Source organism: Psammomys obesus, unplaced genomic scaffold (genome assembly GCF_907164565.1).
Source record: "Psammomys obesus unplaced genomic scaffold, mPsaObe1.curated_primary_1811, whole genome shotgun sequence".
NCBI classification, from domain to species: domain Eukaryota; kingdom Metazoa; phylum Chordata; class Mammalia; order Rodentia; family Muridae; genus Psammomys; species Psammomys obesus.
The window spans coordinates 27259898-27287883 of NW_026596034.1; the positions used below are offsets into that span (position 1 = coordinate 27259898).

General features: G+C 40.6%; 1 protein-coding gene across 1 annotated transcript; it reads right to left on the reverse strand.

Moving 5' to 3' along the window:
• Positions 1-479: 479 nt before the first annotated feature.
• Rfwd3 (ring finger and WD repeat domain 3) lies at positions 480-27958 on the reverse strand. The gene is made up of 13 exons (XM_055621388.1): positions 27867-27958; positions 24728-25215; positions 23595-23773; positions 21504-21571; positions 19729-19911; positions 19560-19651; positions 14102-14216; positions 13315-13543; positions 10818-10968; positions 7811-7987; positions 6239-6453; positions 3904-4115; positions 480-2490 (listed from the first exon to the last, which is right to left on the reverse strand). The coding sequence occupies exons 1-13, from the start codon at positions 27918-27920 to the stop codon at positions 2347-2349; spliced, it is 2307 nt and encodes a 768-aa protein (XP_055477363.1). The 5' UTR covers positions 27921-27958; the 3' UTR covers positions 480-2346.
• Between the last annotated feature and the right edge of the window lie 28 nt (positions 27959-27986).

A 27986-nucleotide genomic window follows, 5' to 3' on the forward strand; every position in this document is an offset into this window, starting at 1 on the left:
TAGATAAAGTATTTTACACCGGGCACAGTGGAGGACATCTGAAATCTCTGCACTTGGGAGGTATAGGTAGAAGCAAAAAACAAGGCCAGCTTTTCCTATACAGGGAGTTAAAGTCCAGTCTCTACATGAGACTCTGACTCAAAGACAGTAAATTAAAAAAATATTTACTTGGGACTGAAGTGATGGCTCATCGGTTAAGAGCATTCAGAGGTCCTAAGTTCAATTTCCAGCAAGCACATGGTGGTTCACAACCATCTATACCAGGATCTGATGCCTTCTTCTGGCAGCCAGGTATATATACAAATATAGCACTCATTTACATAAAATAAACAAATCTTAAAAAAAAAAAAAAAAGAAATATTTACTTCAGCTCTAGGGACCACCGTTTATCTCCTAGATACTACTGGATGAGATAGAGAATCAACTAGAGCAGGATTATGACTCCTGCCTCTAGTAAACACAGGCAGAAGACACTGGGGTTGGTATTATACATGACAAATTCTTTATTTTCTTAACAGGACAACAATCATTGAAACACAGCACAGCAAGTAATTCAAAAATCCCATTGTACTATGATAAGATTTAAAAACACAAAGATCCTGCTGGTGCAAAGATTATAGCCTGGGTCTACTGATTCAGTTTCTTCCAAGTAGGAATAGGGTGAGGTTGTCTTTAGAGAATCAGTCCATCATGAATCTGCTTACAAAAACACAGATTTGGTTTTCTGAGACAGCTCAGTAGTAGAGCAAAAAACTTAACAAGCTTGAAGCCCTCCTACCCCAATACAAATTTATTGTGGAAATGCAAAAACTGGTAAGGTGCTTCTGTGATAGTAAATTCCCACCCCCACCCCCAATCAGCCTTACTTAAATGTTCTTCAAGGAAGGTCAAATCCTACCCCTCCCCAGACCAACCTGACACCCACAGCTTTTCTCTGTGGCCATCTGCTCAAGTTAGTTGAGTTCTATTTACTTTAATATCCTATCCTGCCTCTGGAGCTCCAGCCCCAGGCAGCTACTTTTAATGATCAACCTATCAAAAGAATCTGGGGGGAGGGGAAGAGAGAAGGTGGCCTTTTCCCAAGCTGTGGAAGCTGACATTTTAAAAGCCTTCTTTAAAATTTAAAACAAAACAAAACATGCATCTTTAAATAGAAGGTTTCATTAAGCACATACAGCCACAACTTGGAACCCTGGGAAAATAAATAATTTTCCCTTAACAATTCCTTATTGGTGATAAAGATCCCCAAAACTGGTCAGGAGTTTAATAGTGCCTCACCAACAATATTTGAGAAAATCAGACATGTTGCCTACACCTTGACACAAGGTGTCCTAGGGGCAGTGGCTTAGTAGAGCAGCCTAAGGCAAAGTCGACAATCGTAACCTGAGCAGACCTCTTACTGCTGGACAATTCAGGACCACCAGAATGGAAGTTTCTATGTGCTTTCCTGTCATCCACAGGTCTCTAACCACTACTACCTTCCTGAGAATAACTACTTGACTAACAACACTTTTCAGATCGGGAGACAAATCAGTGGCACTCAAAATCAAACATTTCACAGGGGGTAGCCTTTAGTTGGGAATTGTACATCTTTAAGGACTGGCTTGGGGGAGAATAAAAACCCCTGAGGATCCCAAGCTAACTAGAAAAATCTAAGCCTTTCACAATTGCTCAAATAACTGGTCCTTTTCCTTACGTCTCACAATGCAAGGCGCACAGCTTTAGCTATGGCTCTACATAGAGCTAACTCATCGGCCACCTCCATCACTAGACTTGTCAACATTCTAATAGGCATGTATACCTGGGATGTAATTATTGTTGCCATAAAGCATACCACATGGAAGTATCAGACCCTGGGGGGAGACAGCAGCCCAGGGGTATGGGTGTGATCAAGTCACTATGCATTCAAACTCAGAAATAAGTCAGATTCTACACAAGATATTAAGAGCGCTCTCTTAAGCTTACTGGAAGAATGACCTTTGATGTTCAAGAAGCAAGACAGGCCTTTCAGGTACCACTTTCAGGCCAATTAGCCTAAGATAATTTAGGTTGCTTGGGTATCACAGCTTGGTGCATACTCATATACTAAATAATAGTTGAGAGGATTGTAAGATCCTACAGAATTTAAGAATTTCCAGGAAAGATTCACAAAGGTACTTAATTTGGTACAAACAGCACACACAATCTTAAGTGACTCAAGTGACCTAGAATCACACTAATCCAATGAGCCATGATCCAAAAATTTCAGGTACAGCATGTAAACAGGTATCTTGTTCAGGGTTACTAGGTACTAAAAACATCACTTAACATTAACCAGCAGCATTCTGGAAGGTCTCAAGACCATGCTCACTCCCATTTGTAAATATGGACAATCTTCTCAGTTAAGATGGCCAAAAAGCTGTTCTGATTGGCTTCAAATGGGCAGATGTCCAAGACAGGTTGATCAGTCTTCAGGTTCTGCAGCAACAAGCCACTGCCAGCATTCCACAACTGAAAAAAATCAAGCAGAGACAGAGGTCAGCAGTTAGCCAGCCTAGGTGGGGAATAACTGTCTCTAACCTTAACACTGTACAAAACTCACACACCCTATGTAGGCTTGAAAAGCAAGAGGAGGACTCATTTCTTTTACCTATGTGCCAGAATTCTTGTAAATATTGTCCCTTCTAGAAACAGAAAAGTCAATGAGACAAAGCCACTATCTTTATCCTCACAGTATATTAAAGAAAAAAAAATTTTGTAATTATGTTTGTCTGTGTTGGGTTCCCATGGAAGAATGTGGATCTCTTTGGGCTGAAATTGTAACTGGCTGTGAGCAACCCAATCTAGGTGTTGGGAACCAAACTTGGATCCTCTGGAAGAGGACTACACCCTCCTAACTGCTCTGCTGCCACAGAACATACATCTTAGCAAGTGTCTTCTTTTCTGAAAGTTTATTACATTGTAAAGTATCAAAAATAGGGCTAGTGCCTAGCTCAGTGAGAAAAGAAACTTGCCATGCAAGCCTAATGAGTTAGATGGCCAAACCCCAGATAAAGGTAGAAGGAGAACCAAGTCTACAAAGTTGTTCTCTGACCTCTACCTGTGCAGTGTAGCATATACTCACCATTCCCAACATCATAGGCTAAAGTTTTACAAAATTGAGGTATGCCTTTAACCCCCAGCATTCAGAAGGCAGAGACAGGTAGGTCTCTTTTGAGTTTGAGGCCAGCAAGATCTATAAAGTGAGTATACAATGAGACCTTGGCTCAAAAAACATACTGAAATGGTATGATAAAACAGCACCAGACTGTCTGACTATCTGTCTATCTTTTTTTCCCTTTGAGATAGGATCTCAGTGTGGAGCCCTGTAGGGCCTGACACTCACTATGTAAACTAGGCTGGTTTATTTCATAGTCTGTCTGCCTCTGCCTCGTCTCCCAAGTGCTATGACGACAGGTATGTGCTGCCTTGCTTGGCTTTTTGCCAAGGATCTGAACTCAGGCCTTTATGCTTACCTGGCAAACAATTTATATTTTACCAAATGAGTCATCTTCCCTGCCTTCATAAGTAAACTTTGATATGTTTTAGCAATTCTGTTTTTCTCCTTTTTCTTGTGCTATCAATTCATCCTATTTAACACCTATGGTGCAATCACTATGTACCAGTGATAGTCTTTGTGTGTGTATGAGTGTATATTTATATGTGTGCCCCTGCATGAGCATTTGGAAACCACAGGAAAGTATTGGGGGGAAGGGTCTTCTGGTTTTGCTCTCTGTCTTATTACTTTAGACTGGTGTGGTGGTGGCTGTGACTGACTCCCTCATATATGCTACATGCTTTATATATGCTAGTGCCTTAAAACTGGGCTAGGCCTAGACTCTTAAACCCTAAACTATTTTTGAAAAAAAGTAAAAATGGGCTCACCAAGGCAGAGTTTGATGCTTCATCCCCAGTGCATACTAGGACATTGCCATTGTTCTCTGGGCTTTGGAAGATGGCATTTTTGGTCAACAGTTTGCAAGTAGGTCCCCCAAGGAATGTTTGCACAGGAAGGCAGGAACAGATTGGCTCTCCAGCATCATCCAGTTTGTAAGACATTTCCAATAGCACAGTTCGTATGGTATTATGACTTTTATCTGTAAGACAGAGAAATCAGTGTTACCTCGTGGATATGACACAAAAGATACCTCAGATACTTACAACCTAGCTGGACAGAAAAGCTAACACTAACAAAATTCAGAAGCCTGGGCTAGGGCAAAGGAAGCTATCTGCAATAGGTTTTTCCTACTAGAATACAGCCCTAAGAATGCATGGTTTTGTAAATCACTGTACCCTCTGAGATAGGGGAATATAACTTCCAAGTGTTTGAATGGTTATTTTTCCTTCTTCCACTGAGGACTCCATTAGCTAATTATCACAAAAACAAAGTTATATCTAAAGTACTTCTGAGAAACAGACAAAAGATGGAAAACAAAATGGGACCCCCAAGCTTTCTATGTAAGTCACAGCATGATTTGTTAAGAGCCAAAGGGCCAGAAGCAGCAACTGAAAGTTTCCCATATAAAACAAATGTGTAACGATGAGATCTACCCACAAATAGGCACTCTGATGATCAATTTGACAAACAAACTTGACAAATCTATCTCACTGTCATATATTTTATTACTAGAGTCAACACTTGGAACTGATTTTTAGTTTTGACTATCAGTGAACACAGGTGCTTCTCCAAAAGCCAGGCATGTTGAACTTATTAGTAAGTCAGTAATTCCATAAGTTAGAGGCTGAGCCTCAAGGACTGATACAAGTTTGAGGTTGGCTGGTGCCACAGATAGAGTACCAAGCCAGCCAGGAGTACACAGCAAGATTGTCTCAATAAGACAGACAGATAGACAGACAGACAGACAGATAAGATACATAGACTGAAACAGACAGACAGACAGACCCCCCCCCCATAAGTGGTTGGTTGTTTGCTGTATATTCCACTTGTTCATCTCACTAAGTTAAAATAATACATTCCAAAATTGCTGATCACAGATAAAGCACAAAGGTTTTATCAGTCATAGAAACAAGCTCCCCCATTCATGATTTCTTTTCTCTCTCTCTTCCTCTCTTTCTTTCATTTTTTCAAGACAAGGTTTCTGCTTCTCCGAGTGCTGGGATTAAAAGTGTGTACCACCACCGTCCAGCTCATATTTTCTTTATAATAGCCAATTCCCTCCTGCCCCAAGAAAGCTTAAGGGACAAAGTCGGTAGGCCATAATAAAGACAGTCCTACAAGCCTTCTTTTTTTCTTCTTCACTCACTGACTGAGCTTATGTACTCCAGATGGCTCCTTTTTTCCATGGGGCCTAGAAAGCATGGTACCTCTTTTCTCCAGGGCTTTAAGTAGTATACTTGCTTTTGTTATTTTATGAGTTTTGTTGTGCTGCCTGTGTCTCACCTGAACCTATCTTCTGATCTGGTTGGGGCTCTTTCAGACAGTAGCTGTCTACCAGTATAAACAAGGTTTCCTGAGAGAGAGACACCTATTTAAAGCTCAGAACTTTAGGTATTAAGTGCCTGCCAGGACAAAGGCATGTCTTGTGAACAGCACACCATAGCCAAGCATCACTACATATCCAGAATCTGATCAGGGCAGGACTAGAGTTCAGAACCATTCTCTTAAGACCCCAAGACCAAGCTAAAACAGCAGGCCCTCCCCAAACTGACCACAGATGGTTCCATCAGGAATACAGATTTATTCAGGTGAGAACAAAACAAACATGTAAATTTAATATTCAGCTGTGCAGAGTTCTATCCTTGGATATGGAGGCAGTGATGTCCAGCTGCCTAACCACAAAAACCGTGGTTGTCAGTCTTACTTTGTTGGACTCAAGTAAGAACAACCAAGAACTGATATAGGCTGTTTCCACCTGGACCCTTTACTTAGGTGAAGTGAGGGGCAGATGAAAGTGATCTGAAAGTGATGAAATGGCCCCACAGACTGCCTCATTCTATTACTATTTTTAGAGACACAGGATCCTGGAGTGGTTAATTCATTCCCAGAAGCACATGGCAAAAAGTTTTCAAATACAGGCTAGGGAAGCAGGCTCTATGGAGGAAATGGGAGGCATCATCTTCACTGCAATACCAAGAGTTGCAACACAGCCTGTTAGCCTTACAGAGGCTTACCAAAGCCACCTAGAATCTTTTCTTCCCACAAATCTCCCCTCACCCCCCAACACCAAAATACTAGGCCTTTAAGAACTTCTGAACTCACCAGGTCTGTAAGTCACAAGACAGTGTCGGCTACTGCTCTCTGTCTGAAAGTCTACAAAGCCCCCTGGCTCCAAGGATAACACATGAGGCTTATGAGAAAAGTCTGTTTTTAGTTCCCAGAAGGAGGCATTCTCCAAGGTTCCAGCCAGCACCCCACCATAAGGAAATGCAGCCACTGCAGCTCTGGGTAAGTATGACAGGGAAACCAGAGGACATCTGAAGACAAAAACAGGAAACCATGACATACATTCCAAATCCAACATTTTGGCTACTCCATACTTCATGACCAGGTGATCTGGTCAACAGAAGTCAAACAGAAAAGTGACTATCCTCCTGCATACTCTAAAAAACAATTAACCATCTCTATAGAAGAAATAAAAAGGAAATACGCATAATATTTATCTAGCCAGGTGAGGTAGCACATGCCTGTAATCTCAGCACTCACAGAGAGGCAGGCCTTCTCTGTGAGTGTGAGGCTAGCCTGGTCTACAGAGCAAGTCCAGGGCAGCTAAGGCTACATGGAGAAACCCTGCCTCGAAACAAACAAACAAACAAACAAACAAACAAAATCTGCATCTATCTTCAATAGGACACATCGGATGCTCCCAAACCACATTTTAACTCAGAAAAAAATGATTTTTTTTTTTTCCTTCTTCTAAACTTCCTGCTTCAGCCCCATAAATTCTGGGATTACAGATATAAGCCACCAGCACTGGATAAGACTGTCTTTTTTTGTTGTTGTTTTGAAATAAGAGTTTCTCCTTGTACCCTTGGCTTTCCTAGAAGTGGCTCTGTAGACTAGACTGGCCTTGATTCATAGAGCTATTCCTGCCTCTACCTCCCTGAGATTAAAGGTGTGTGCCACCATTGCCTACCTCCTACCCCCAAAAATATGTTGCTTTTGTTTTTCCAAGTCAGGAGTTTCTCTGTGTAGCCCTGGCTACCCTGGAGCTAGCTAGCCTCTGACTCAGAGATCAGCTTTGTCTCTGCACCAAGTGCTGGGTGGGATTAAAGTTGTGCACCACCAGCCTGGCTTTGGTTAAATTTTCTGAATTTCCTTTTGCAAGCTTATGATCAATACTATATGCTACGACACTTTTCACAACCCCCCCCCCTACAGAACATGCTCCTGTGAATTTGATTATGGAACAGTTATTAAACACTTTTATTTTAGTTTTCCAAGACAGGGTTTTTCTGTGTAGCCCTGACTTTCCTGGACCTCACTCTGTAGATCGGGCTGGCTTTGAACTCACAGAGTTCAAAATATTAGGATTAAAAGTGTGCACCACCATGCCCTGCCTCAAATTCTATTGACTATAAAGTGATTGCTGGTCAACTGTGGGTACATTCCAAGGAAAGAACTAATATAAGAATCCTGTAAACCAGGTGTGGTGGTGCATGCCTTTAATCCCAACACTTGGGATGGATGGATCCCTGAGTTTGAGGCCAGCGTGGTCTGACAGAGTGAGTTCCAGCACAGCAGAGCTACACAGAGAAACCCTGTCTTGGAAAAGAAAAAAAAAAAAAAAAAAAAAAAAAAGCTATAACCTACATAAAAATAAGTTCTTCATACCTTGCTTTCTGAGGAACTAATTCCTGTATATAGGCATTTGTGTTCCGTAGGTCATATATCAGAACTGAACCATTGGCTAGTCCAGCATAGATGTAATTGCTTTCATCAAGACACCAGCAACAGCTCCAGACAGGACGTCCAGTATTATAAGTCTGCACCACAGTATTTGTTTCTAGGCTGTGGAGTTATAAGAGATTTTTTTTTTTTTTTTTTACCACTATACATTAAGAAAATCAGGTATACAACAGTGATGATATTTAATAACAAAACATTTAACAAAATAGTATATATGAAGGACCTGTCTACAACCCAAACTATCTGGATTCAAATGTCCTCAGGGAACTGCATCGTTCTCTATTTCAGAACACCTGTGCTCTGGGATCTGCAGACTATTCTTGCACTATAATGATGTGAAGAGTAAGCTGAAGGAATACACAAATGATACATTACCCTCTCTATTTAACTACTTTCTTTGTAGTTAACTGTCAAACATACATTCAGTGAGCAATGAAATAAAGTAGAAAACAAGTAGATAACACTGGCCTTGGACTCAGTGATCCTCCTGCTTTTGCATCCCAACAGGGTCAAAGACCACCATGTCCGCTGCCTTTTTAATCATAAAGTTATTTTAATAAGTATAGGTGTTTTGACCACATGTAAGTCCATGCACTACATGAGCTCCCTTCCCGAGGAGGGTTTCAGAAAGGGAAGAGTCGTAAACTGTGTTGGGAACTAAACCCAGGTCCTTGGGAAGGACAGCCAGTGCTCCAAGCTATGAAGTCATCTCTCCAGCATGCCCCAACCATTTTAAGAAAAAATTTTATTTGTGTGTATCTATACACAGGTGCCCTAGGAGGTCAGAAGAGGGTTTCAGATCCCCTGAAACTGGTCTGCAAGCTGTCTGATGTTGAGTTCTAGGAACCTGAACTCCTATCCTTTGAAGATAAGCAAGCTCTCTTAAGCACTGAGCCATCTCTTCAGTGCCCATTCCCACCCTCATCAATAAAAAACTGCACGAGAATGCAAATGCATGCATGCCACACGGTGTGTCTAGAGTCCAAAAGACAACTTTTAGAGTGATTCTCTCTCCCAAGCATCAGATTTTTGCAGTAAGTGCATTTTTTTGAACTGAGTCCACTCTAGGATTCCTCCTGCCCCAACCTTTAAACGTACATATATGTGTGTTTTGACAAATCAAATTCATGCTAGCTTCAAACTCCTGCTTAGGTTGCCTTGAACTAACCCTCCTGACTTTGCCCCCACACTACCTCACTTGACTTTGTTGATTTTTTTGTTTGTTTTGTATTGAAATTGCCCTCCCCATTTAGTATCTATAAACACACAATACAATGTTATACTGAAAACTGGGCCAAAAATATTCTGAAACTTTCTTCATGGCTCCAAAGACTCAGAATAACATGCTTATCAGTCATGTTTTCTACCACTGAGTTACACATCCCTATCCTGTTCGTTTGTTTTGGGTTTTTTGGATAGAGGGTTTCATTGTATAGCCTTGGCTGTCTTGGAACTCACTCTGTAAACAGAGATGCTTGCCTCTGCCTTAAAGGTGTGTGCTACCACCACCCAGCTCCTTTAAAGAATTCTTAAGAGTCAAAAGGAATAGGAAGCCAGCTCCAAAAGAATCGATCACACTCAGGTCTAGTTCATATTATTAATTATCCAGGGGACAAACCTGGAATAAACAGTCCTGACCTGTCATGGTAATGGTAGAGATAGCATGATGCCTCCATATTATCATCCCAAGCTCTATAAAAACTGCTCTCATTCAAACAGTTTAATATGTACTCTTAAAATATGTAATTTTAGGCGTTGAACAGTGGTTAAGAACACTTATTATTCTTGGAGTGGATCTGGATTCAGTTTCTAGCACTCATGTGGAAACTATCAACCATCTAACTACAGTTCAGTTCCAGAGGACCTGATGCTCTCTTCTGGCCTCTGCGGGCACCACATGCAGGTGGTGCACGGTACACACAAAGGCAAAATAGCCACACGCTTATAAATAAATGAGTAAAAAAATTACATATAGAATACACAAACACACACACACATACTGGTTTCTGAGACAGAGTCTCTGTATAGCCCTGGCTGTCCTGGAGCTCGTTCTGTAGACCAGACTAGCCCCAAATGCTGGGATTAAAAGTGTTGCACCAACACTGCCCAATGAGTAAAAAAAATTTTTAATGAAATTGTAAAGAATTAGGATAGCTCAGCCTTTGACACAGACATATAAGGTATTCAAAGGGATAGACAGTTACCCTGTCAAGGCCAGCCTAGGTAAATCACTAACAGCCCCACAGTAAAAACAAACAAACAAACAAACAAACAAAACGGCATGGACAGGGCCATGGCAGAATGCTTGTCTAACATGTCCCGGACCTAGGCTAAATCTGTAGTACTATAAAAACCAACAAACAGATGCAGGTTGCTACACATTAATTTAGTGACCTGCTGTGTCACTTAATCTCAGAGGCTGAGATTACCCCCTCCCCAATTTGAGTCCACTTTTCTGTTTTTGTTTTTAGACAGGGTCTTACTCTGTAGTTCAAGCTGTCATGGAATTCATTATGTCCAGGCTAGCTCCAACACATGGTAATCCTCATGCCTCTCCGGGTCCCAAGTATTAGGATGACAGGTGTCAATCACCACACTTATATAATTACAAGTGTATATACTTTTATTTTATTTATTTCATTTATTTTGAGATCATCTCTCTACCTGGTTGTCTTAGCACTCACTATATAGACCAGGTTAGCTCTGAAGAGATCTGCCTGCCTCTGACTCTTGGATGTTGGGATTATCTTGGATGATGGGATCAAAGGTGTTCGCCCAGCTGCTTATATACTTTGAATAAACTGTAATTAATAAAAAGTAAAAAAAAATAATTTTTTTTTAAAAAAGGAGATGATGGCTCAGATCAATAAAAGAACTAAGACTAATCTGATGCACAGTGGCCCAGGTCCAATCTTCCCCTCGACTCACTTACCTGGTCAGTTTAATAGTGTTGTCAAGGGAAGCAGAGAGCAGCAAGCCTTTGGATCGACTGCTAAAAGCTAATCCACGAATCTGCTTGCTATGCATAGGAATGTACTGACTGCTTTTCATGTTGGCGGTACTCAACATCTTCACACCAAAGCCTACCAAAGAGAGTTAAAACAGGTACAAAAAAGTAAAGTATAGAGCTATCTTTTAAAGTAATTAGTACCTTTGCTTACTTTTCTTGGAATTTAAGCACCTTAAAAAACAAAAACAAAAAAACCAAAACAACAAAAAACAGCTAGTCAAATAATGAGAACAAATATTCCACAGGGTCATACTTTTGTTTGTTAGTTTTTTGTTTTTTTTTTTCTGTTTTTTTTCTTTTTAGGACACAGGGTTTCACTGTGTAGCCCTGGCTGTAGACTAGGCTTGCCTTGAACAAAAAGATCTGCCTGCTTCTGTCTTGACTGCTAGGATCAAGGGTGTGTGCCACCATGCTAAGCACCTCAAGGTTATACAAATCTATAAACAAATCTACCATACATACAAATAATGAAATCCCATCCAGCAATAAACTTAATCTATATGAAAATACAGATCTTAAAAGCACAACGAAAGCGCACGCTGTACGATGTCATTACATATAGTTGTAGAACATGAGTAGTAGAAGGGAAAAAATAGGTAAAAAAGATTACAAATTTGTACAATTTAACTTTCTGAGATATAGTTTAGTAAAGCTATCGAGACAGTTGGGCATGGTAGGCTATAAATACAATCCTAGCATTATTGCAATTTTGGGGGCAGCCTGGTTTACAGAGCAAGACCCAGTCTCAAACAGCCAAAATAAAAATAAGTTGTTTGCACAATTATCAAGCATATTTTACCTACAAAAGGGATAATTCATGATGTGCGAAGGAGATGAGCAATAAAGAACAGACACAAGGGGGCTGGAGAAACTAAGAGGTCAAGTTTTATTTATTTATATTTTTAAAAGAAATGTTTAATTTTAATTCTGATTTATGTAAAACTCACCTTTGTATCACAATTAAATTTAGTTATGAACTATAATATTAACACTGAGGTCTCAACAGAACTCTATTAAGATCCCTTAGAGGGAGCTGGATCAGTGGTTAAAAGCATCCTCTGCTTTTCCAGAGGTCCTGAGTGCAATTCCTGGCATCCACATGGTGGCTCACAGCGATCTACAGTGGGATCTCTTCTGGTGTACAGGTGTACATGGCTAGGAAGATGGACCCCAGCCAGGTCCAATCCTGGGTTTCCACGAAACGGCCTCAAGTTTTATTTTTAAGATTTATTTTATACTTACTCTTTGCCTGCATGAATGATATATGCCATGTGCATACCTGGTGTCCTCAGGGGCCAGAAAAAGGGGGGCAGATCCTCTGGAACTAGAGTTACAGGTTGTGAGCTGCCACATGGGTGGCTAGGAATTAAACCCATGTCCTCTAGAAGAACAGTTAGTGAACGTGACAGCTCCTATCCATCTCTCCAGCACTAGTTTTACTATTTGTGTGTTGTCTCTATGTGGGTATATGCACATGAATGTAGGTGCCCATCACAGCCAGAAGAGGGCATTAAAGTCCCTGGAGTTAGATCTTAAGTTATAGGTGGTTGTGAGCCACCAAACAGGGGTGCTAAGCTTTCAACTACCAAACTTCAAAAGAGCACCACTTTCCTGTCTGAAAGAACAGCAAATGCTCTTAACCACTGAGTTATCTCTTCAGTTCCCCATTAATATACATTACTAAAATTTTCTTATTTGCAACTAAATTTTTTTTTTTTAATTTGAATTAGCCTCTGGGCTGCTTCTGCAAAATACTGCAAGTAAGCCAGAAAGGTAAATGGCATATACAGGGACTATTTTCCTCCTTGGAGTACACCAGTGACAACTGGCACTTCCATGTAACTCCTTTCTCATATTAATATGGTTACTAATATTGGTAATTTGCAAAATAAAAGCTTAGACACGGAAGAATTTTTTTGAAGGGCAATGGGCTGTGCAGTGATTAGTAGCTGAAAAGACATTTTCTGCTTGCTTGAAACAGGGTCTCACCATGTAGACCACAGTGGCCTCAAACTTCTGCCTCAACCTCCTGAATGCTGGGACTACATGCTGTTGTGTGGCAACAGACCCAGCTATTAAAGATATGTGTTTGTTTTGAGACAGGGTCTCTCTGTGTAGCCCAACTTTCCTAGAACCTGTTATATAGAACAGGCTGGCCTGGCCTGGACTCCTAGAGATCAAGCTCCAACTGCCTCTCTGGTGCTGCGATTAAAGGCATGCTACCATGCCAAGCTATGAAAGCCATCTTTGTAGCACCTGAAGTACTTGCATTTAATTAATAGAGAACTGACAGAGAAAAGTGAGTTGCTAGCTTGTTACCAGTGTTTAACCATCATTGAGTTCAAGATTCTTCAAAAAGGGAAGAGAAGCACACAGTGTCTAATAATGGATATAAAAGAGGAGGTTCTCAATTGTTTACCTGGAAGGAAGGAAGCCTGAGGAGAAGACTGTGAAACCACCAGGCAGCTCAAACCATCACAATGTGCCATAATTCGGCAGCTTCCTGACTGAGATACTGTGAAGGTCTTTTGGAAGTTGTATTTATTTTGGCTCTGGCTGGAGGGTAAGCAGTTCCTGCATAGTCCTTGGGAGCCCCTGTAATGCTGTCCACCTTGACTTTGATGCTTCCTAATAAGGGCTTCCAAGTCCTACAATGAAAAAGACTTTGTAAGTGAAAGCTCTTTTTCTTTTTTCTTGGTTTTCTTTCTTTCTTCCCTCTACCCCACTCCCAACCCCAACCCAAGACAGGGTTTTTCTGTGTAACCCCAGCTGACCTGAAACCCACTCCATAGACCAGTCTTGCTTCCAACTCACAGAGATCTGTCTACCTCTGCCTCCCAAGTGCTGGGATTAAAGGTGTGTGCCACCACTGACCAGCAAGAATGATTCCTTAATCAAATAAAGGATTTCTTGCCAATCATGAAAATATAAACATGAATCTTAAAGAACTATATTTCAGAAAATTTCACCAAGTAACTGAAATACATACTGCAGAGAATTATCAAATGTTGGGGCAAAGAAGTCTTTAATGGTTGCAATGTGTCTGAAGCCCTCATAGAATTCATAAGTATGGGTACTAGGATATATGGGTACTAGGCAAATGTTTTATCAGTGAGATAAACCTAAGTAATATTTAGATTCCTTTTAAATTGCCTTTCTCTTTCATTCTGATTCTGGAAGTATTTTGAATGAAAGTACAAACGCACCTGGAGACGACTATTGAGTTTAGAGCATTTATCAACGAGGACCTGAAGTTGGAGCCGGCACTGTGCAGATTCTAACTCAGCTTGCTTCCTGAGCATTTGCTCATTCAGTAAATCACTAGAAGGGAAAAGCCAGGGGTACATGAATATGAGGAAAGCTACAGAAGACTTCCCAGCAAGTTGACACAGTAACTTTACATTGTAATATACATACTTTACTGTAAGTATGTCATGGCAGTATAATAAAGTACAAAATTATCTCTCTAGTAGCATGTAAAGCTAAACAAGCAGGCCACTGGGGTTTGGTGTTAAAAGCAAGCAATGTAAGCCAGAAATTTGATTTCTACTACAGAATGGAGACTAAAAAAGAGCATAAAAAAATGAAGAACCAATTTACTGCTTGAGCTAAGACAAATTTTAAAAGATTAAACTGAAATGATAAAACACCAAGATTATCAATTGGAGTAAAAGAAAAACTGTTATTGGTGGTGATGAAATATGCAAATTAAATAACAATCAAATTAATCAAATTAAGAGAACTAAAAAGGCTAAAGCTTAAAAAGATACGGAATTTTACACTAAGCAAACGCTAACAAAAGGCAAATTACAATAAAGTCAAAATGGATGAATAGGTATAAGAAAACAATATATAAGCATAAATTTACATGTACTTTAACTTAACTTCAAAACATAAAACACAAAAACAAGAACAAAAGTCCACTTCACTGAAATAACAAAGAAAAAAAGATACAAAAAACTAGAATGACAATTCTGCCCTTATTTATTTCACAAGAAATTAAAAAAAGAATCCCAAACTATTACAACTCAACTAGGCTTGATGGCATTAAGAAAGGGAGGTTAGCCAGAATATGGTGGCACATGTCTGTGATGCCAGTAACTAAGGAGAGGCTGGGGCAGGTGGATCATGTAAGCTCAGAAATTAAGAGTCATTCGTGGGCAGCAGAAACTAATTCAAAACAAAGATAACAAAGACACTACATAAGAGGACTGGAGATGGTTCAGCAGTTAAAAGCATTTATTACTCTTACACAGAAGGAGGGTTCAGTTCCCAGGACCACAGGGCAGCTCATACTTGTCTAGAACTCCGGTTCCAGGGGATCCGATGCCCTCTTCTATCCTTTGAGAATACCATGCACACACTGGTGCACAGATATTCATGCTGACCAAACACCCATTCCATGCACATTAAACAAATAGTTTTAAAAAAAAAAAAAAAAAAAAAAAAGGTGGGGTGGGGGGATTTCAAAGTTGTATCATTGTCCACCAGCTGGACTACATGAGACCATGCCTCAAAACAACCACAAAAACAAAACAACAATTAAAAAAACCCAAAAACAACAGGCTATGGAACAAAATCCATGAGTTAAGATATAGGTAGCAATGAAAACTTTGTGTAAAAAGAACAGTATTTTTAAAATTTAACCATTTATATATTTTTTATGTGCATTGGTGTTTTGCCTGCATGTATGTCTATGTGAGAGTATCAGATCTTAGAGTTACAGGCACTTGTGAGCTGCCATGTGGGTGCTGAGAATTGAACCTGAACTGAAGAGCAGCCAGTGCTCTTAACCCCTGAGCCACCTCTCTGGCCCAAACATAACCTTTTTTGTTGTTTTTTTTCAGACAGGGTTTCTCTGTGTAGCCTTGGCTGTCCTGGACTTGCTTTGTAGACCAGGCTGGCCTTGAACTCACAGATCTGCCAGTCTGTGACTCCTGACTGCTGGGATTATAGGCCTGCACCACTGTGCCTGGCGTATATCCTTTTTTAAAAAACTATCTCTACAGTCAGATAACTGTGTTTGTATTAAACATGTAAACATTTTTCTCTTTGCTGTGACCAAATCCCCAACAAGAAACAATCTGCAGAAAGATTTGTTCTGGCTCACAATATGCAGTAACATCAGGAGGGACGCCATGCCAACAAGTGGCTCTATTACATGACAGCTCACTTACATTTCCGTCAACGAGGAAGCAGAGAACTTGAGTAGGTTAACTCCTAAGGCCCTTCCTGCCCAGTGAATCTTTTCCTCCAGCTCTTAAAGGCTCTTAGCCTCTTAGAGGTTTCACAACTTCCCAAATGGTACTACCAGCTCTAAGTATTTAAATATTTTACTTCAAACGTTTCCAGCAAAGTGTGACTTAATGCATCTCCAACCTTCTCATGGTGGGTACCACCGCACCTGATTTTAATGTTCTTATCTCTCTCTCTCTCTCTTTTTTAGAGACAGGTTTCTCTTTATAGCCCTGGCTGTCCTGAAACTCATTCTGTAGACCAGGCTGGCCTTGAACTCAGAGATCCACCTGCCTCTACCTTATGAGCACTGGGATTAAGGCGTGCACCACCACCTCCTGGCTCTTAAATAATATTTTCAGTGGTGCTATTAGCAACTATTCAGGATCTACAATGTATTTTTTACATGTACTTTATGTGCAAACTTCACTTAACAAATCCTCTGAAAATAAAGCTATTTTAAAGGGACGAGCAAAATTTAAACTAGAACAACCAAGAAATGTGCCACACCAGATAGGGTGATGTGCACTGTAATCCTAGCACTTGGGACACTAAGACAGAGGATCATTTGGCAGTTCCAGGACAACCTGGGCTAAGAATGACTGTCTTAAAATACATACAAAACAACAAAAAAGGTTAAAATACGTTTTAAAGATTTATTTTATATATATATATATGTATGTGCTCTATCTGCATGTATGCCTGCACTCCAGAAGAAGGCACCAGATCACATTCTAGATGGTTGTGAGCCACCATGTAGTTGCTGGGAATTGAACTCAGGACCTCTGGAAGAACAGTGCTCTTAACCTCTGAGCCATCTCTCCAGCCCCCTAATTTTTTTTTCTTCTTTGTGCTTTGGTCTCATCTTTCCTAGGCTGACCTTGAACACTTTAAAAAATATATATATTTATTTTTATGCATGACTGCTTTATCTTCATGTTCACCTGCATAACAGAAGAGTGCATCAGATCACATTATAGATGGTTGTGAACCACTATTATGAGTGCTGGGGAATTTTACTCAGGACCTCTTGGAAGAACAGACAGTGCTTTAACCACTGCGCCATCTCTCTAGCCCCTGACCTTGAACTCTTGATCCTCCTGCCTTCTCCTCTCTAGCGCTAGAATTACAAATATATCACTTTACCAAGAAGCTATGGGGTTTGAATCTGGGGCTTCCTGAATACTAGGCAAGCACTCTACCAACTAAGATACATGCTTAGCTGTTTTTTGAGATGGGATTTTTCTTTAAAATTCATTTATTTTTCTTAAACATCTATGACTGTTTTGAATGAATGAATCTATGTACACCATGCCCATGTCTGGTGTCTGAAGTCAGAAGAAGGCATTGGATCACCTGGAACCAGAGTTCCAGATAGGTTCTAAGCCACCATGTGGATGCTAGAAATTTGAAGGCAAGTCTTCTCCAAAAGCAGTTAATGCTCTTAATCACTGAGCCATCCCTACAACCTGAGATGAGGATCTTTTATAAAATTTTATTTTTAAATTTATGAGTGTATGTGTGCCTGGCTGTATCTGTATCACCAGGTGCATGCAGTGCCTATGCAGGACAGATGAAAGCTTTAGATCCCCTAGAACTAAAGAGGGTTGTGAGTTGTTCAATGTGGGTGCTTAGAATGGAACCTGGGTGTTGCAGGGTATTTGATCTTATTCTGAACACCAAAATTGTGAACTATAAAACCCTGTTTCTTTGATGTGGTTTAGCCCTGGCACACACCTTTTAATTTCTGTACATGAGATTTAATAAAGTTAACCCTAGGTCAAGAGGCAGAGCAAGAAACCAACTGACAGGGATTAAAGAGTAGGAGGGACTTTGAGTTGGATATTTAAGACATTGAGGAGAAGAAAGGGCTACTAGCTCAAGCTCTCACTTTAGCTTAGGCTTCCCCTGGATTTTTGGGCTTTTGAGCTAGCAAGCCTTTTGGATTTTTTTCTATTCCAGACCTAAGCTGAGACAAAAGGTTAGCTGGTTACTTTCTCTGTCTCTCTGAGCTAGCAGGTTTTCACCCCAGCATCTGGCTCCTGAATTTTTTTTGTTTTTGTTTTTGTTTTTGTTTTTTTCAGTAAAATAGAACAGTTGAGATTTTCCTTCTTTAAAACAACACCTGGGTCCTTTGCAAGAGCAGCTAGTACTCTCAACCACAGACAGAGGTGAGGATCAGCCTATGTAATGTAGGCTGGCTCTAAACTGCTACTCAGGCAATCCTCTTTGCCTGAGTTAAAAAAAAAAAAAAAGAAAAAAGATTGAGTTCTTAGCCAGGCATGGTTGCAATACAACTTTAGTTCAATCACTTCAGAGGGAGAAGCAGGTGGATCTCTGTGAGTTCAAGGCCAGCCTGATCTACACAGGGAGTTCCAGGATAGCAAGATGTACATACTGAAAGCCTGTCTCAAAATAATAACAACAAAAAACCCCTAATCCAGGATAGGGAGGAAATGTGGAAGGGTGGGTGGGATTGGGAGGGAATGAAGAAGGGGGCTACAGCTGGGATACAAAGTAAATGAGTTGTAACTAATATAAAAAAATAAAAAAATAATTTAAAAAAGAGAAAAAAATAAACAATAACAAAACCCTAATCCAAACCAAACAGAAAAACCCAAATAAATAAAATGATGAGTCTTGCTATGGCCTGGAGATCATATTATTTGCTCGGGCTGATCTTTAATTTCTCACAATTCTGCATTAGCTTTTCAAGTGCTACAATTACAAGTATGACCAACTGTGGCAAGCCAGATCTTCATTCAAAACTCTTTTATCCCCCCAATGCTATGAGGAGACTCAAGGCCTTGCACATGTTAAGCAAGTACCCTTCCACCAAGCCACACTTTTATTATTTATTTATTCATTTATTCATAGACAGGGTCTATGTAGTCCCGACTATCCTAGAATTCTATATAGACCAGGCTGGCTTCAAACTTAGATATCTGTCTGGCACTGCCTTCTGAGGATTAAAGTTTAGCATGATCCACCAGGCCTATCATGCAGCCTAATATTCTTAATGTTATATATACAACAAACCATGCATAAGATGATTTAAATAACAGTGTCTGAGACTATAACCTCATTAATTCTCAGAGATCCCAAGTCAGAGTAAGCAAAAACCAGAGCTGTAACAGTAGACTGATGATTTCCTTATCAGATATGCTTAAAAAGAAGCAAAGAGAGCTGGGCAGGAGTTGGTGGATCTCTGTGAGCTTGAGGTGCCAGCCTGATCTACAGTTAGGAAAGGCAGAGCTACCTGTCTTGAAGGACCAAAAAAAAAAAAAAAAAAAAGGAGCAGCAGCAAAAAGACTCTAGCTAGCCAGATTGTCACCTATTCTCTCTTTCCACCATGTATATCTTGGGTATTCAATTTGCTCAATAAAGCAAATTGGAGCAAGTGCCTCTATGTTACCAGCCCTTACCCACCTTTTTATGCGTTCTTGTTCACTGGTGTCCAAAGCTCTTAGGGTTCGCGCATAAAGGACAACGATGTCACTGTGCTTGGCTTTCTTGTTGCACTAAAGAGTCCAATGAGACACAATCAGTATGGCTCTAGAAATTCTGACTTAATACAGGTCCCGTTTACAGTCCTTACCTGAGGACATTTTCGTGTTTGTCCTTTGAGCCACTTAGAAATGCATCTATACCCAAAAAGGTGCCCACAGCGTAATGCTGAGAGCCGGTGGTCCCCAGCACTGGTCCACTGTTCCAAACATATTGTGCAAGTGTCTCCTTCTTCATCATCCATAGATGGGAGATCGTTGGGCTTCTGAGGAGACTGCAAGATCAAAGTTGAAATACATTCAAGTGAGAAATTACAAAAACAGTCTTGTGTGCAAACTACCAAGTAAATTTATATCAAAATTATATAAACCTAAATGAAAAGCTGCAAGGAATCTACTAGATACATGACATTTTAAAAAAAATACAATCTGATTAAATATATATTGTATACTGTATATATTATCTACTTCCGGGGAAGGGGAGAGTGGAACCTTATACATGTTAAACACATCTTCTACCACTAAGCTACATCCCAGCAAGCAATACTCATGTTTTTGTTTTTTGTTTTGTTTTGTGGGAGGGAGGGTAGGGTTTCAAGACAGGGTTTCCTTGTATAGCTCTGGCTGACCTGGGCTCCCTCTGCAGATCAGGCTGGCCTTAATATATATATGCATACGTATATATGTGTGTATGTATGTGTGGTTTATTTTTATTTTGGATACATTGGTGATTTGCCTGCATGTCTGTCTATGGGAAGGTGTCAGAACTTGACATGCCCTTGAACTGTAGTTACAGATGATCAGGTCCTCTGGAAGTGCAGTCTATAAACGTTGCGTACCGATATAGCAGTCAGTGCTCTACCACTGACCCATCTCTCCAACCACCTATAGTTTTTATCTAGAATTGAAATCTCATTCATTAGCTTTCCTTTTTCCATATTAGCACATCTATTAGTGCCAACCTTGTTCCGGTCAAGAGGTTCCTTATATGTGCAAAAATGAACTGACCATCAACTCATATAGCCATAAAATTCAGCTCATTCCAATCAATAGAAAAATATAATGAAAAAAAAAAAAAAAAACAAAGAAAATGAAAAATCTTACTATAACACCGATCAATAAGCAATCATTTATAGTTATTAAAGGAAACTAAAGAAACTACCTTTATTTATTGGACTGGCATAAATTGATATCTGATGCTATACTAGGGATGAATGAATGTTATCCCTAGATGTCTCTGCATTTGGGAGGCTGAGGTAGGAGCATCGGTACAATCACTGAGATACTTAGTGAGCCATCCAGGACTATATAGTAAGACCCTGTCTCAAACAAATAAGTTTTTATCACACAGCAATCATTTTCTGCTTGATTATTTATAAACCTTACTTATATTTCATTTTTAAATAGTATTTAACTTTATTGGGTTATTCTCAAATATCCCTAATGTTTTAAAACATTAGAGAAAGCAGTAATATAAAAAGCAGTCATGGTCAGTACTTGGGAGGCAGAGGCAGGCAGATCTCTGAGTTTGAGGCCAGCCTGGTCTACAGAGCGAGTTTCAGAACAGCCACTGCTACACCAGGAAATTCTATGTGGGGTTGGGAAGAAGCAGTCACATGATGAGTAACTGAAATAGAAACCACATCTGGCATTCTCATCCAAAAAGTCTGCAAAGCTTTCCAATTTAACCTGCAACCTCATATAAAATGAAAATCTTAACATATTTAAAAGGATGTTTAAACTGGGTGTGGTGGCATATGCTTGCAATCCTTGCACTTAGTAGACCAAGACTGGAGATCCCGAGTTAAAAGCCAGGCTAACTTCAAGACAAATGAATGGGGGGGGGGGGATTCATAATTCATATTACCTCTTCAGGGGCTGTGTCACCTCCTGTGACAGATGTAGCTTCTTGCTCTGTTGAGATAACTCCTTGTTCTACCAAGTTGTATCCAGAAACGGCAGCACACACAATATAGAAAAGACAGGTTAGGTATGAGAAGCTAACAGGAGAGGGTCTCACTGTAGCCGTCCATCTGAATTTATGATATTCTTGAAAAAGAATGCTAATTCCACCTATTTAACATCAGTGATCTAGTATTACTATTTACTTATTTTGGATTTCCCATAAGTAGACAGAACAGGACAGTTACCCACAAGTACCCAACCCTCAATTTAAAAAGCAAATCAGGGGCTAGATAGAGATGGCTCAGGGGTTTAGAGCACTGGTTGCTTTTGCAGAAGAACCAGGTTTAAATACTAGCACACACAGGATGGCTCACAGACATCCTTAAGTTCAGTTCCAGGGAACCAGATATCTTCTTGGTTACATGTAGTATACACATGTATAGACAACACATTTATACAAATAAAATTAATCTAAGAAAAACTCACAAAATCAGTCCAGCTCACTGGCAAGCCCCTGTAATCCTAGTACTTGGGAATGCAGAGGCAGGATCTCTGTGAGTTCAAGGCCAGCCTGGTCTACAAACGGAGTTCAGGACAGCCAATGCTACAGAGGAATACTGTCTTGAAAAACCAAAAACCAACTACAAAACAAAAACTGCATTTCACTGATTTGTTTATATTTGAATACTAGACAAACCTTAAATTGTGTAAGTATACTTGTAAAACTCTTTACAATAGCACTAAGGACTTTTTCCTCATATAAATACTGTATCATTAACATACCATGAAAAATTAATAGTAATTCCTTAATATCATCTAATAATCTAGTTTATATTTAAAAAATCCTCAATAGTTTTAAAATTGATCTTTACAGCTGATTAATTCTCATTTTTTCCACTATATTTTTACAAAATTTTTAACTCATTTTCTTTTGCCTCTTTACCATCAACTTTGAGAAATTTGGCCAAGTACTTCATAAAATGTCCTACATTTTGGATTTGGCTGATTATTTACCCATGATATTGTAGCTTTTACATTAGTTTTAACAGCACATTTAGAACAACACAGCCACAACCACATTTAAGTTGAACATATTTCTAGGAGACAATTGGGGTGGCAAGCATTTCTAATGTCTACCACTTGAACCTGGAACTTGAGGCTGGCCTCATCTACAAATAAAAAAAATATTTTCATCACTTCAAGATCTAGTATATTCATTCACTGTCATTTCCATTTGGACTTGTAGCCAAACCAACCACTTCTTTCAAGATACTTTATAGAAATAAACAGAATTACAAAAATTATTTATGCTATATACTGTTATTTTTAAAACATTGAAATTTTTGTTTTACTGTTTCAAGATATCAAAGTACTCCTTACTCAAGTCTTGGTTGTTTCATTACTCATGTTCTGTTCTAATACCAGAATGGTTTCATTCTTTTTTTTTTGGTTTGTCTTTTTGTGTAAGTCAGGTCAGTCTGGGCACGGCTCATCAGAAGCCATCCATCTCATTATTTCTTTCTCTCTTTTTTGGAAATATGGTCTAACCTTGAACCTGGCCTTGAACTTGTGAGCTTCCTGCCCACCCTTTTCAGCAACTGATCACCAGCATGTGTCAACTACAACTAGCTCATTCTTTTTATGTATTAATTATTCTCTTTCATAGTGTTAAGAATCTGACTAATTTCCATGTTTTCCAGTTCTTCACCCAAGTTGTTAAGTTCTACATTTTTAGGACTTGAAAACATCATTTAGCTCCATTTTTAATTTTCTTTCTTTTTCTTTTCCCCCACCACAAAGTTTCTCTGTGTAGCCTTGGCTGTCTTGGATTCACTTTGTAGACCAGGCTGATCTTGAACTTGCAGCAATCAACATGCCTCTGCCTCCCAAGTGCTGGGATTACAGGTGTGTACCGCTCAACCTGGCTTAGATTAGTCTTTTAACTTCACCACAACCAGTGAAATCTATCTGTGCTTTGTAGATTTTAGTTGTTGTTGTTGTTTTTTATTTTGTTTTGTTTTTTTATGAATACAAATCTGGATAAAATACAGACCTGGAATGTCAGCTGCAGGTTCTTCTGCCTGCACAACCACCTCTTCATTTTCTGCAGAGGTGTCACTGTCAGAGTCCGTACTTGATGCTGGATTCCTAGTTTCTAAATCACGAGCAGTGGCTGGTACATAAGGCTGAGACCTGCTTACCTGAAAGTAGGCATGTACTGGTGTTCTCAACCTGTATGTATATAGACACACACACACACAGACACACACACACAAAAATATATAGTTAAATGGACCATCAATGCAAAAATACTCTATTATGGTGTGAAGGTAGTTCCTAGTTAGTTCAATCTATTTCCAGGCAATTAAATGCTTCCACTCAAAGTTGAGTGAAGAGTAACAAATCATAGTGCTGGGGAGATGGCTCAGCAGGTAATAGCACTTGTTTTGTTTTTACAGAAGCCCTGGATTTAATTCCCAGTGCCCACATGGCAGTTCACAACTATCTGTAACTCCAGTTTTAGGATATCTGATGCCCTCCTGGCTTTGATGAGCACCAAGCATTCGTATGGTACACATACATACTCACAGGCAAACACTTCTGTACTTAGAAACAAATATAACTGGGCTAGAGAGATGGCTCAGTGGCTAAGAGCACTTACTGGCCTTCCAGAGAACCAGGGCTCTGTTCCCTGAAACTACACAGAGGCTCATAACCATGTGTAACTGCAGTGCTAAATGATCCAATACCACTGTCTTTTTTGAGTACCTGGACTCTCATGCACATACCTATACACAGACCTCCACATAGGCACAAAAATTTAAAGTAATAAAAATAAATTCTTGCCGGCTGGTGCTCAGGCATGCCTTTAATCCCTGCCTCCACATCCAGACACACAGGGGTGCACACACTCCATACCTATTTGAAAACATTATAATTAAATAAACAATTAAAGGGGCCAATCCTCAATAGATACTGTTGCTGACAAACTTGCCTTTAGTTTTCAAAGCACATCAATGATGCCCATCTCAATACTAAATAAAGTAAACAAGGCAAGCACTAATTTTATTTGACCTACCAGGAAGTAGGGATTCTGAAATGTTAACTTTGGTAGCCACAGCAGGTGTGACCAGAATCTGAGTTTCATAATTCAGAGTGGCATCAATCATGTAACTTATATTTTACCTGGCACTGTCTACCCTCTGAGATGCTCCAGCTCTTGTTCTCAGAATGGATCCTGTTCTTCTCCTTGTTCTCACTGGCCCCACACTGTGGTCTGAAGGTGGAGGTCTCAGCCATTCCAGCATGCCATGCAGTCTCTGCAGCCCACTGATGAAGTTGCTCATTGAAACTTCAGCCTGGACAGTCTGGTTAGCACCAGGTCCCTGGCTCTCCACCTCTGACGTTCCAGGATCTACAATCTCCATATTTTCTTCCGCTGTGTCAATGGATGCTGATGGCCCAGGCTGGAGGGGGGCCAGTCCACCCTGGCTGCTGAGCACTTCGGCAGGTGCAGGCTGAGCAAGTGCTCCTCCTTGGCTATTGGCCACTTCAGGAGGGGCGGGCTGGAGGAGAGGTGCCCCTTGGCTGGTAACTTCAGTTGGAGTAGCCTGCTGTATAATATCATCCAAAGGTACTTGAAGATCACAGTCCATTGCTTCATGAGCCATCAACTGGTATTTGTAAAACATATTAATAAGAGATTAAAAATGTTTTGTAGTTGATACAAGTCTTTCAGATATTAAGATTCGTTTTAGCAAAACGAGGATTAAAAAAAAAATCTTAAGGCTGGAGAGATAGCTCAGTGGTTAAGAGCTCTGTCTGTTCTTCCAGCGGTCCTGAGTTCAATTCCCAGCAACCACATGGTGGCTATCTATACCCTCTACTGCCCTTTTCTGCACCTGTCGATAGAACACTCAATAAATAAAAAAAATCTAAAAACAAAACAAAACAAAAAACCTTAAAAAGTCAATGAAGTAAGAAATGTTTTGGCAACCAACTCTGAAGCCTGGAGGATCACCACGATTTCAAGTCCAGCCTGGGCTATATAGTAAGTTATGGGCAAGCCTGGGCTAAAGAGTAAGACTCTATATTCAAAATCAAGCCAAACTATTTACAACCATTTTCCTATAATCACAGTATGCCCCAAAATAATAATGAGGAAGCTTAACTATTGGATCCAAAAGTAATCTAGGAACACTGCAATTTTCTCTTTACTTGCATACAGACATTTACCAAAGCAAATATAACACTGTACGTAACAGGCAACATTAATCTTTCATAGCATCAAAAGTAACAAAGAATACACAGAAATGCATCTATTTTGCATATGTAGTGCTGGGGGACTGAATACAGGATCTTGTACCCCCCAAGCCTACCATATGGCTCTACCACCCAGCTCCAGCGACCCATCTACTCTCAGCCAATACATAGAAGACTTCTCAACACAAGTTTTTGTTAGTTTGGTTGGTTGGTTTTTCAAGACAAGGTTTCTCTGTATAGCCTTGGCTGTCTTGGAATTTGTTTTGTAGACCAAACTAGCCTCGAACTCACAGAGTGTGCCTCTGCTTCCCAAACAAGGAGGCATTTTTTCATGGGGCTAGAGAGATGGCTCAGTGGTTAAGAGCACTGATCGCTTTTCCAAAGGACCAGGGTTCAATTTCCAGCACCCACATGACAGCTCATAGCTGTCTTTAACTCCAAGAGCTAACACCCTCACTACAGACATATATGTAGGCTAAACACTAGTGCACATAATAGAAAATATTTTTAAAAGGCATTTTTACATTTGCAAGATGAAAGTTAAATTTGAGAAAAACTGAAATTGAGACTGGGGGTTGCAGCTTAGTATTAAGCCTGGTATACACAAGGCATTTGGATTAATTCCAGCACATATGCAATTGCAGCGAAGCCAAGATTGCTGGGCTTGGTGACATACTATAAATCCTAGCACCTAGATGGTGAAGGCAGAGGGAAGAGAATAGTGAACTGGGCTAGCCTGAACTACAAAGCAGTTTTCCAAACAGCCTGAGCTATTTAGCAAGACTTTAATTTAAAAATAAAGTCCAAGATTCATTAGATCTAAGTAATAGATTTTTTCTTCTTATACTAATTTTCATCATGGTTCTATATTTTAAAATGAAACTTCCTCCCACGGCATGTCTAGAGAGCAACCAGTTCTGATTTCAACTGGAATGTAACAGCATTGAATTCCATACAAAAATGACTTTAATAATTGGTGCTAAATAATACTGACTGTATCCTCTATCTCTCAAAAACACAAGGGAAAAAAAAGTCCAAACTATAAGCCAAAACGACAACTAAGAACATGCCAGGAGCGATACACTATTAAAACTCTAGTAGACGTCTATAAAAGAACTTCTCAATTTTAAATTTTTATGCAAAATGGGAGATATGCTTTTTAAAAAAAAGAAATAAGTTCTTCACTACTCAAAACATGTAAACTAAAGCTTTTAATGTGGTTCTAAGGTTTAACGACATCCTCCTAAGAATTATCTTAAAACAAAAGCACCTCCTGTTGCATAGTATCTGTAATTCCATCATTAGAGAGTCAGAGACAGGAGGACTGCCTCAAATTTGAGGGCAGCCTGGGCTCCAGGGGGGGACTGTCACCAACAAGCTCCGCCTAAATTACTTCTAGATGCCCTCTGCAGCACTTCTTACAAAGTTCTTCAAACTTCTTTCTAGTTTACAATTAAGTTAGTTCCTCCATCACACCAGTAGAAAACAATAAACACTCGGCCTTCCCCAAGTCCTGTGCACGAATCCAGGAGTCCGTCTAGAGCGAACCTAAACGCCAGCGGCCCTCGAGACGTGAACCTCACCTCTGCCATCTTACCGAGCTTTGCAACGCCCCCCACTCCCCCACGCCCCCAATCAGCAAGGACGCCGGGAGGCCGTGTGGATTCAGCCTGAGCTGGGTTCGAAGCGAGCTTCTCCCGGTTAGGAAGCTTCCTCACCTGCCTGTCCGAGCCCGTCCACCCGCAGCGAGGAGACCCGGAGAACGCTAACGTCACAGTCGGGCTGCAGCGGCGGTGGCAGAGGTGAAGTTCTCCTCAGCCGCGGGTGACAGGGAGCTCCGCGGGCGCGGCAAGTCCCCGGAGACCCACCCCGCACGGGGCCCGCAACCGACGCAAGCCGAACCCCGCTCCGGCTCCCCCCGCACTCCTCGGGACGGGAGGAAGGAGACCCGGAGGCTCGAGGCGCCCGGGTCCCGGCCCGCCCTCGGCCAACCTCACCAGGCCCCCGCGACCAGGCCCGAGCCGCAGCCCGAGGCCCGAGGAGGGGCAGGCGCTCGCCTCACCTCTGTAGGGACACGCTCGGACGCCCCGACCGCGACTCCGACTCGTGCCGCCATCGTTACCGCGCAGGACCCAGCCTCGCGCGCGCGCCGGCGCCAAACAACTCCTGGGTTACCTCAGGG